Source organism: Rhododendron vialii, chromosome 9a (genome assembly GCF_030253575.1).
Source record: "Rhododendron vialii isolate Sample 1 chromosome 9a, ASM3025357v1".
Classification (NCBI taxonomy): domain Eukaryota; kingdom Viridiplantae; phylum Streptophyta; class Magnoliopsida; order Ericales; family Ericaceae; genus Rhododendron; species Rhododendron vialii.
Genome location: NC_080565.1, coordinates 10,328,580 through 10,340,317, shown reverse-complemented (window position 1 = coordinate 10,340,317; position 11,738 = coordinate 10,328,580). Strand labels below are relative to the sequence as shown.

Genomic DNA, 11,738 nt, shown 5'->3' with positions numbered 1-11,738 from the left:
TATCGCTTTCATTGACCACGAAAGTGGGCCGGAGGCAATTTGGCAGTGTTCGGAAACTTATTTATCGCTTTCATGGACTCAAAAAGTCTTGTAATGAAATCATTGTCATGCAGAGACAGAACAACCAAACCACCACCATTACTGGCAAAGAACAAACCTCACGATGGAAGAAATCGCAGAGGCCCCTTAATAGCTAGCTTAGCCCCTCCCCCTAGCTACCACGTACATGCGGCCTACAATGAAGAAAAGGGAACCCAGAAAATGACTGGTAATTAATTACAAATGAAAGTTACCACCACGCCTCTCTCTCTCTCTCTCTCTCTCTCTCTCTCAATTACAAATGAAAGTTACCACCACGCCTCTCTCTCTCTCTCTCTCTCTCTCTCTCATGTGAGAGACTGTTTGTAAATAAATGTTCACTAGACTAGAAATAGAAAAAGGAAACCAGAAAATGACTAGGGGTTGTTTGTTTCCCTAATTTTCAGCTTCTCATTATCTCCTCTTTTCCAATTCTGACTCTTTCTTTGCTCCCCTTTCTTTTTTAATTTTAACAACGTGCGCAGGTGTCCAAGTCAGTTTACATGTGGATTAATTCTATGGGATCCCAATCCTAGAATTCACTGATAGAACCCAATTAAATCCTAAGCCAAATCATGTATGGATCCAAAGAGTTGAGAACACCTAAGAAGTTTCGTACCTAAAAACTGAGGAGGAATTAAATCCTAGATTTCAAATGTCGACGATCAGGCTATTCCCTTGATCCCATCTCCTTCACTCTCTAAATTAGACCATTATTTCTATCGTCTTGACTTATCCCATGCCTCTACATGCGACTCCTTGGAACATTTGCAGAACACAAACAAATTGGCGAAGTTTTCTGAATCTAGGTTTTGAGTCCGTATGTGTCATAAAAATTTTGTAACAAACACCATAAAAATTTTAAGGTTTTTACGGTATCCATCACGTGCATATATTTGTAATTTTTTTTTTAAACTTTTAAAATGGTTACATTTCTCCTAGCTCGTGTTTAAGGTGCAACTGCTCCTTGTGTGGAGGTACATATTTATTGTGTGAGAATGTAAGTTCTACGTGCCATATGCGTAGAATGCATGTATGTGAGGGCCGAGCGAACTGGTGCAATTATATTTTTAACTGGATATATACTTTTTATTTTGTTGGTAGACAATGTAAGATTTTTCTAATTATTATCTTTCTTTTTTCATTTTAAAATGTGATAATTCTTAACTTATTTTTAAAAATATATAGAAAATAATATAGATGATGCAAAATTACGTGAAGAATTAAAAAGATGCTCCCAATTAAATTACTCAGAATCCAAATATATTAAGAAATAAGTAGAATGCTAATAAATGAGAGAGAATGGAGGAGTAGTATCGGTAAAATTAATGTTTGAGTTTCTGTTGTTTGATCGCATTCGAGGCGGGACTTAACAAGACCCAATCTCATACCGACCTTGTAATATCATGGCGCTTGTTTAATGTGCATGTGTAGATCACAAAATAGGGGAGAGAGAGAGAGAGAGAGAGAGAGAGAGAGAGAGAGAGAGAGAGAGAGAGAGAGAGAGAGAGAGAGAGGCGTGTGTTTTTTTTCCCCTCTTCTCGTTTTGTGCGTGAGAAGGGTATAATTGCCCATGTGATTCCGCTCAAAAAGGTTGAATCCCATGTCTAAATTTGTAATTAGAACTCATCGATCTATCCATGGCATTGAGATTTTCAAACCTAGGCCACTGAAATGTAATTACGTAAATAATTATGCTACAATTACACATATTTACATACACAATCATACAAATTCTCTCACATTAAATATGGAGCCCACGTATATATACCGGATGTATGGACCCCATGTTTGATAAAAAAACGTTTGTACAATTGTATAAATGTGTGTGGATAGAGAATTATTGCTCTTTGATATATTCCCCAACCTATATTTCGTCAGCTGTACATGACAGTAACCACCTCTCTCTCTCTCTCTCTTTCCCTCCCTCCCTCCCTCTCTCTCTTTCTCTCTCTCTCTCTCTCTCTTCACAAAATCCCCAGGAGAAACCCACCTAGTTTATTAGATTTGTGGGGTCTGTTTGAACTTTGAAGCAGGAGAAAAAAAGATGCCCGGAGCAGAAAACAACAGCAGCAGGAAGAGACCACTGGAGCAGCCCTCATCAGCTTCTACTTTAAGTCTCAAGGTCAAGGGTCAGGTCTGTGTGTTTCTTCATTTCTTAGTTTCTATCTAAACACATATACATACACATATACGTGCATAGACTCAAGTGCATTCATCAGCTATCCTCTGTTTGTTTGGATTAAGATTTATTTATTTATTTTTGATATGAAGTTTGGATCTTTGGTTAGAGCATGAACACAAGAATGAACACAAGAATAGCCAAATGGGCATTTGTAGCTATTTTACCTAGTTAACATCCCAAAAACAGGGTACAGCAGCTTAGGTAAACAAAAAGGTTACTACCTCAACGAAAAAACCTCTCTACTTTTCCCGAGCTACTATTCACAAGGTATCCAATTGCTTTTTTCTCTCTCCTCCCTCATCAGGGTTTGATTTCTCTCTCTCACCAAGTATATTTTATGAATAGTTGATGGATAGAGAGTCTTGGTGCATATTGAAGGAGAAAAGGAATTGGGAAACACAGAAAGTACCTTTTTGGGTAGGTAGTTTTGCTATGCTTGATGTACATGCTCTTACTTGTTCTGTGTTCCGTTGATACGACAGGGTTGGGTCAGGTGCAGAGTTCAGGTGGGGTTAGTCATGATCTGATCAGAATTGATCGTCTATCATTTGGTAATGTATGATGTCCCGGATGAGCTTGCGCACATTTCGGACAAATTCCTGCACCCCTCTCCATGCCTTTTCACTCTATTATACGTGGGGTGAGATGACCCTAAAAGTTACCGGCATGGAGAATCGAACGTAAAACCTTAAGTGGGAGCGAATTCCTAAGTCCCAATCACACCCAATGTGTGGGCCCTAGGCTATGCGCACCCACTAAGCACGTCTCTAACCACACCCCTTGCATATATGTGCGGGCTACGGACTAGGGCCTACACATATGTGAGAGAGGTATGACTGGAGGTGTTCCACCAACCGGGTCCACCCAGTGTGGGCCCACACATGTGGGGTGCGATTGTTGGGTGTGTCTGTATTTTTCCTTCGCCAAAGGAGGAGTCTTACCCCAACCACATATGATCATCTTTTTCGTCAATATTTTTCTATTTGTTTGATATTTGAATTTTGAAGGTTTTAATTTTTGAAAAAAAAAATAGGAACACTTAATCAATCGGTACAACCTCTCTTACACACTATTACAATAATCGTAAAATATGACAGTTTAAAAGTGTCATTAAATGTGAAAGGTGATAGTTTTGAAACTGTCATCTATGGAGATATCATTAAAAGTCTGAGCCTACCTGTGATCAACTTCTTTACTTTTCGTTTTTTGAGCCTTTTCCTTTACGAAATTAGATGGAAAGAGAAAGACCGCCTCAAATGGCTAAAGGAGGGCGATAGAAAGAGACCAGATTGATTCATCTCTCAACCACACTGAAGCGGAAATAAGAAAAGACTTGGCTTCCCTACCCCTTTCTTCGTCTTCTGATTTCTACCTTGCAAAGGCCTCCCTTTCAAAAGTGAACTATGGCACCTTACCTCACAGCCCTTGAGTTCCGAAAAAAGGAAAGGGCATCTTTCCATGTTTTACTATAGGTCCTGTCTTGTCTTATTTCAATGCTTTGAAACCAAGGCTTACCCACAGTGAACGACCATAGAGATCCGTAGTCAATCAATCGGATGGTCCCTGAAGAGTCACCCCCGGGAAGTCTCCCCATAGTTTGGTACGCCCCTTGGACCTTAGCCCCTTAACGGCCTGTTTGGATGGCGGAGAAGAAGGCGGATTTGTGAGGTGGCCGGATTTGTAGTCCTAGTCCCACTCAACTCCGGTGTTTGGTTGAGTTTTGAGAGAGCCAGAGATGAACACTGTAGCGGCTTCAAATCCACTTGGAGGTGGATTTGTGAAGCGCTGGTCTGACCCCGTCGGTGGCAAATCCGAGGGTTTTCAGCCGGTTTTACCCCTCCAAATCCCCCCTTGGACCAGAAGAGAAAGAAAAAGAAAAAAGAAATTCGGTTACAGAGAGAGAGAAACGAAGACAGAAAAGACTACCGCTCGTCACTGAAGCCTCCCTCGTCGCCGGAGCTGCTCTCTCTCCTCCCACCCTCCCTCTTCCTCTGCTCCTTCGCTAGGGCCCTCTCTAAACTGTAATCAGAAGAAATTTTGAGGGAGATTTGAGGATTTGAGTTTTTCAGTGGTGAAGGTATAGGGAATTTGGGGTATTTGAGTGTATACGGTGGGGATTTGGGCATTTGGTTGCAGTCGCAGGTGGGGAAGAAGTAAAGTGGGGAGGGGATTTTGGGATTTCGGTGGTAAAGAAGGCAATAACATATACATATGTATATGTATATGTATTATGTATGTATGTATGAATTATGTTTTTAAAAAATTACCACTCACATATTTTCAACCACTCTAAATAAATACATAACGATTTTATTTTATAAAATTTGGTTTTAAATTTTTTTATAAAAAAATCATAATAAATATTAAGGTTTCAACATTGTAAAGATAAAATGAATTTATTTTATCCAAAAAATAATGATAAATATGTATATATTCTAATTATAATGGAATTAATCCTTATTATCTATTAAATTAATAAAATGGGAGCAACGAAATCATTTGACATCTTATCCCATCATATCTATCCTCCAAATCCCCCTTCTCAAAAAAGCATCCAAACACCTCATTACAAATTCACCCTTTTTAAGGGATGTGACCACCATTCTTAACATATTACCCCTTATTACATATCCACCCTCAAATCCACTCTCATTACATATCCACATAAATCAAATCCTCCATCCAAACGGACCGTAAGGGTTGGGTTCTAGCGGCGGGCTCTTTGGTCATCCGGACCCATATCCGGTAAAAGTGGTGGCCTGGTTGGCCCCACACTCTTTATCATGCGTGTCTATGGGAGCTGTTTGTGCTAGCAATTTGGCGCTCGCCTTAATTAAACAGTCATTAATATCTATAAAGATGAAGTTTTATAAACGTAATGGAAAGTAAAAGAAGACAGTTGTGAAACATCATTAAAGTACTTTAAACCCATCATCTTTTGTAACGATCCGCTCCAGCCCTGTTCAATATTGTCCGCTTTGAACACCAAACCCCATCAAACCTCTCGGTGAGGTCACTCATCCCAGGATTACTCCCAATGCGAGCACGCTTAACTATGAAGTTTTAATTAGTTTTGGTACCCTCATAGTTTTAAAAGGCCTTGCACAAGGTAGGATGACGATATATTATTTATAGCACACAACTGACATTTCACCAAGCGATGTGAGACCACCCTCGGCTGACCCTTTTGGTCATCGATCTGACAGCCCCCCGCAAGGGTCCCAACTGCCCTTAGGCCAGTTGACCACTACCTGGAACTCTCCAGGGGCGGGGAGTCACAATCTCCCCCACTTAGGAACACACGTTCTTGTGTGGGTTCGAGATTCTGTCCCACATTTTCAGTTGGCACAAGCTCTGATACCATATGTAACGACCCACTCCCGATTTGAGTCTTCAAAGCAACTACGCTCATAGATAGTGCCGTTTCCTCTAAAAATAAATTTTTGTTCTTCAATATCACTTATAAGGAGAGACTGATATTAAAAAAAAAAAGAATAGTTATGTCATTATTTTACAAAGTGATATCATAAATATATTAGATCACAGTTTTGGAGAAATTGACTTTAAAAAGAAAGAATAGTTATGTCACTATTTTAGAAAGTGACATCATAAATATATTATATCACAGTTTTTTAGATGACTGACATTATTTATCTATTGCAATCTTTTTAATTACGATTTTTTCAAAAATTGACATCTTTTTACTTTTTCACGCGTCATCTTTTAACAATATTATAGTAGTGACAAATGATGGTGGGACCACCAAGGCACCAATCTATCGCGTGGGGCCCAAAAAAGGACATTCGTGAGAGATGCTATAACGTACCAGTGGATGTGCCCTAGCATTGCTTTACTTTTGTAAAGCTTCATCAACGTGGGACAGGGAATTAAAGGGTCAGTGCTGTGAGAAACCTAGATGCTATGAGTGTACGTAAATGGGGCTTACTTTCGAGTTCATAACTTGATCAGAACTGTTCTTTTGGTGGGCTCGTCGAACAAGTAATTTTGTGCAAAAAATTTCATAAATTGGAACTGGGTATGTAACCACACGATCGGGGGCGATATCAATCATAGTCTTTCACAACATTGTTATTTGTTAGTTTACGTGATATAATCATCTGTCTATCTAAAAAATGTTTGATCAACTTGTTTTTCCTATCTTATGGAGTCCATAGTACGGACTATCTACTCAACGAGCCTGACAGGATGATCATTTCGGGTCACAAAGATGGACCTTTGGTTAGCTTTCCAATGCTCACAGTACCGACATTGTAATTTGGGCTCACAGCGTCTACCCCAGACCCCGCATTGCTCCCAAGCAGGAATCAATATTTTCTTGGGACATTGTTCCTTTAGTATGTTGACCACACACCTAGTATTACCACTTTTGTCATTTCACTTGCCCTAATCAAACTTGTTGATGTCTTTTACATATCTTTTTATTTGCTTAGCAATAAGAATTTATTGATCATTTGATCAAGAGTACAACGATTAAAGGGACAAAAGGCATGGCGCCATCACAACAAGAAATAGGCATCTCAACTGTGTTAGCACTCCTACACCCAACAATCATATGCCACCCTACACCCAAGAGGAAAGAAAAATACACAGTTGGCGAGAAGCCAACCAAGGGGAACATCCGGATTAAATATATATAAAGATTAGTTGAAGCAAAACCAAAACGAAAAGGAAGCATCCCATTAACACGAGAAAAGTGAAATCTTCACTTGTCAAACTGAAGCAGAAAGCCGTATAACATTTGAGCCAAGCTTGCTTTTTCATTCTCACAACATTTGCACCATCAACAAACATAGGTATATCATCGATAGGACCAGCCACAAAGGAAAACGGAACCCCAATCCGAGTATCAGTAACGCTAGAAAAATTGAAACTTTAGTATTAAACTACTGCATCAGGAGAAACCACCTGTGGCTAAAATTAAACCATGACCCTTGAGACATCACCCAAAAGTTAGTAGAGCTAGCCAACCCCTAAACCCTCGCTTGTCTAATTCCCCTCCGAACATCTTTTGAAATCCTCAGTACTTATAATCCTTGATGTTTTATTTTCCTTTGATCCATATAGCCGCTCTCACCTTCACAAGATCACTGATCTCCTATGCTTCAGGGGTTATATTCTTGAAGATTAGATCATTTCTTGTCTTCCATATTGATCATTTCTTGAAGATTAGATCATTTCTTGCATTTTACTCCAAATTTGCTTGCAAACCACTATTCCATAAGCTTCAACAGATCACCGGGGCAAGACCACACTAGGTTCCAATACTGAATAATTGCAAAATACTCCAAGAAAATTAACAATGCATAAGAAGGTGCTTTGGTGTTTCCTCCTCTGCTGAACATGGTGAACACTACTCTCACCATTACCACTCCGGAGTACAATGCATCTTCTTAGCAGAACTGATTTGGCGTCAATCCTTTTTTTAGTTTAGTTGATCAGTTTTCATCCTTATGCATGCTTTAGGTAAAATCATGACTGTCTGTCTTGTCTCATTTGTGAGACCCAAAAATACGGTTAATTGAAATGGATCTCTTCATTCTATTTATGTTATGGAAAGGATCTTAATCCTTCCAATGCAGATAAGTTGTAAAGAAGCCTGGGGACCATATTTAGGTAATATTTACCAAGTAAACATATTTATTTCACCTTTAATCAATGCTTGTAATGCCAATTTTGCTTTGGCATTAGTTTCATAATCGTGTTCTATTTTCCTATATTTTGTCCTTTTAACTATAGCGTCTTATGAACAACCTACTGGATTTTGTGTGGCAATCAATTATTTCAATTTTCAAGGAATTTTGTGGCTAACTAGCTATTTAGTTCGTCGGCTTCTTTTCTTCACACAACTCTCTGCATCAATTTTGTTGTTCGTTCATATTCATTAGTTCCAATTAGTCTCCCACAGAAATCATTGTGGTGACGTATTTGGTTATGCAACTTGAAATATCTTAGTGGCCAATAATCTTTGCATATCATTTTCACAGTATGATCAAATCAACTTAGCTCATAAATTTATTGTAATTATTAATTACTTCATTCGTTTGTCCAAATATATTGCCAAATACTGAACTATGTTAGTAGAAACGATGATGGAGAAATAAGGAGAAAATGTTAGCACTCAAATTGAGTAATTTCAATTGGATCAGTGAATGCGATAATTGTCTAGATTCCCATTGCGAATCCGTTCATAAACTTGTGGTTATGCATTTATTTGTTCTTCTTATTGACGGGAGATTAGTTGGGAACTCTTTGAATGGTGACCCCAGAAGCCATTTGTGCAAGAAATCTACTCACAAAACTCAAGTTTGCCCAACAAAATTAATAGTAAAATTTTCTGATCTTTTGTGCTTTGTTAGATTGCTGCTGTTCCATTGCAGCACCGCACATACATTGAAATGCTAAGAGCAGTTTACAAATTAATATCTCTTATAAGTATGTGATCATGGATGGACACATCCTTTTAACTTTGAGAGGCGTTTGCCTATGTAAGCGAAAACATTGAAGAGAGCATGCAAAATATTACATCAAATCGTACCCGCAAATAGATTTCATTCAAGAACAAAGAACTCCTTTACACTCTAAGGAATAGATTCAAGATTACAAGCCTTAGCTAGGTAACATCCAAAATCGTTCTTGACTATCCGCTTTATGTTTGTGTTCTTCCATTTGTCTCAAAGGTGAGGACCCTATCAAATACTACTCCGATAAATTTTGAGATGACGGTTGCCTAAAGAACATGCCTTAGGTTCACATAAACCAGTAGCCCTGATATTTTTCCATTTGTGATTCTTTTACCTTGATAGACTCTCTAGTCTCTTCACACTGGCTTCAAAATCCCTCAAATTCAGAGGTATTACTCTGTTATCTCATTATATATCTTGTTTCTCCCCTTTGTTATTTGTTCACATGATTTGTAGGATGGCATTGAAGTGCTTTTCAGTATCAAACGTAGCACCGTGTTGAAAAAGCTCCTGGTGGCTTATTGCCAAAAGCGAAACTTTGACTACAAAACCATGGAGTTCCTCTACAATGGCGATTGCTTTTCTCATAATCGATCCGCTGAAGATGTAAATCTCTCTCTCTCTCTTTCTCTCTTTCTCTCTCTCTCTCTCTCTCTCTCTCTTACATACACACACATACGGAGGCACATACTCACATAACATTGGTCATTTTCCTTATCTTATTCTTACGTGTTACTTCATATGGATTATGTATTTGGCTACAACAAGTCAGTCACTTGGCAATGATGAGTGGCGCGCAAATGGTATTGGTGTAATGTGTCGAAGCAAAAATAAAATTTCATGGTCTGGTATGCAAGGACAACTGTTGTGAAATGCCTTCCGAAATTTTTTCGAAGTATCAAAGAGTTGAAAATTATTTGAACGCATCATACGGTGATAGTGAGAACTTATATAGGTCAAAGTCTTTTAGAGTTAATTCTGAAATGTTCCTTATCCCCCGGTGCTATAATGCCTGCTTTGGATCACCAACACTCGGATAAGGGCATGGGATCCACATCCGACATACTAATGGAGATTCACCTAAGCATGTTTTACATTGTAATATGGTTATCATTCATAAAGTTAGTATAGCAACAATTGAAAATCCAACTAATGTTTACTGGATCTAGTCGAAAATTAAAGTTATTTTTCACTATTATGTCAAATGTTCTCGATTTCTTTCATATACGAAAATAAGCACACTTGGGCCTTGCGTTTGCTGGCTGGAAATTGAATGGTTAACCACCAACCGATCATCATTTATTAACCACCCATATGTATTCTTTATTCTATCCGTAGAAATTGAATGCTTATGCCACTTTGTTGAACTCTTTATTTGTATGGCTGTCCACTATTACAGTTAGGTAGCCTGTCCATTCCATTAGCATTTCTAATTGTTGATATTTTGTCCAAGTATTTCAAAAGCAGAGGTGAACAAAATTTAGCAATCTTAGCTATGGAAAATAAGTGAATATGCTGTAAGTAATATTTTTCGAAGAGCAATGCTATGCAAAGTCATAAACAGAAAGACATATGCACAAAAAATTAATAGAAAATGATCTTGAATTTCCATCCAAGTCCCATCAAGATGTCTGTTAGTTGCTTAAACGCCACAGCTCCATCATTCTGGTCAGAATATTGTACATACAAACCAACAGAACAACATTTATCACTTGTCAAATTGGCACCATTCTTGTAGCTGATATTACAAAACTGTTTAATTTTATTTTTTCTGAATTTCTGTCCATTGTTTTGAACTGCACATGCTGTATGATGAAGGAGAGATTTTGTATTTGAATGTGCAGCTTAACATGGGCGAAGAGGATGAAATCGATGCCATGTGGCACCAAGATGGAGGTGGCTGTGTGGGAAAATGACTGCATACACATACATATAGTGCAAACATGGGTTCTGGCAATGTGGATATTTAGCACTATTTGCTTGTGGCATGCTTGTGTTTGAACTAACCAGCGAAGTTTTCTTTTTTCGTAGCGTTTCTAATTTTCGGTTTATGTGATGCAAAACTCTGGATATTTTTCTTCACATATTGTTAGGTTACCCTTTTTCTAGTGGCGAATTTCTTCAAAACCGCAGTGCAGGGGTGTTTTTAATCCTTAATTCCTTTGAATCGGGAGGGTTAATCCCGATTTTTTACGGTTGTTATCTCTGTCATTCATTATTCGTACACACTTGCTTGATTTAACTTGCATATCATTGGACCATTGCGGGGGACATACTAGCACTACTTAGTGAGACGGAGCGAAGAGCCTATTGCGCGTTGTTTCGTTTGACCAGCCTATCTTCTTTATATAAGCAAGCTCCCTCCGGCCATCAACGGATTGGATGGCCCCAGATAGCGTTCCCTTGATGCCCAGATAGCGTTATTGGATTAGCAAATGGTACAAGACAAAGTAAGTAGTCGTACAATGCCAAATAAGGTCTCTGGGCTTCCCGTGAGAGTTGTGAACTTCGATGAAGGGGTGTTTTTAATCCTTGATTCCTTTGAATCCGGAGGGTTAATCCAGGTTTTGTATGGTTGTTATCTGTCATTCGCTACTCGCACGCACTTGCTTGGTTTAAGTTGTCTATCATTGGATCATTGCATGGTAAAGAAACTCTATGTCCTGGCAGGGGCAGGGCGAATGCCTAATATTTGGCTAACATCCATATATGTGGCACTAGCGTTGTGTCCGTTCTATGCACGGGCAAAACTAAACCATTTTAGCATTGTGCCCATTCGAACCTATTTTTATTAATTGTCCCGTGCATCGAACGGATACAACGCTAGAATGAGTTAATTTTGCCCGTGCATAAAACGGGCACAATACTAGTTTTTAATTAATTGTATATCTATATCGACATACATTTCTTAATCAATAAACTAACTACTTTACAATGAAGGAAATCATAATATATGAGTGAAAATAGCATAAGCAACATTATGAGAGGGAATG

At 38.6% G+C, this 11,738-nt stretch overlaps 1 protein-coding gene across 1 annotated transcript; it reads left to right on the top strand.

The window, feature by feature from the left end:
* Positions 1-1,930: 1,930 nt before the first annotated feature.
* On the top strand, positions 1,931-10,963 carry LOC131299453 (small ubiquitin-related modifier 2-like). The gene is made up of 3 exons (XM_058325014.1): positions 1,931-2,215; positions 9,202-9,351; positions 10,590-10,963. Exons 1-3 carry the CDS (start codon positions 2,126-2,128, stop codon positions 10,659-10,661), a joined length of 312 nt encoding a protein of 103 aa, XP_058180997.1. The 5' UTR covers positions 1,931-2,125; the 3' UTR covers positions 10,662-10,963.
* Positions 10,964-11,738: the final 775 nt, after the last annotated feature.

What these genes read in the sequence shown, in the direction of transcription:
- LOC131299453 (XM_058325014.1), top strand. Translation starts at nt 2,126, where the DNA reads ATGCCCGGAGCAGAAAACAACAGCAGCAGGAAGAGACCACTGGAGCAG. An exon ending in GTCTCAAGGTCAAGGGTCAG is followed by an intron (nt 2,216 to 9,201) that starts GTCTGTGTGTTT and finishes CATGATTTGTAG; the next exon opens with GATGGCATTGAAGTGCTTTT. An exon ending in ATAATCGATCCGCTGAAGAT is followed by an intron (nt 9,352 to 10,589) that starts GTAAATCTCTCT and finishes TTGAATGTGCAG; the next exon opens with CTTAACATGGGCGAAGAGGA.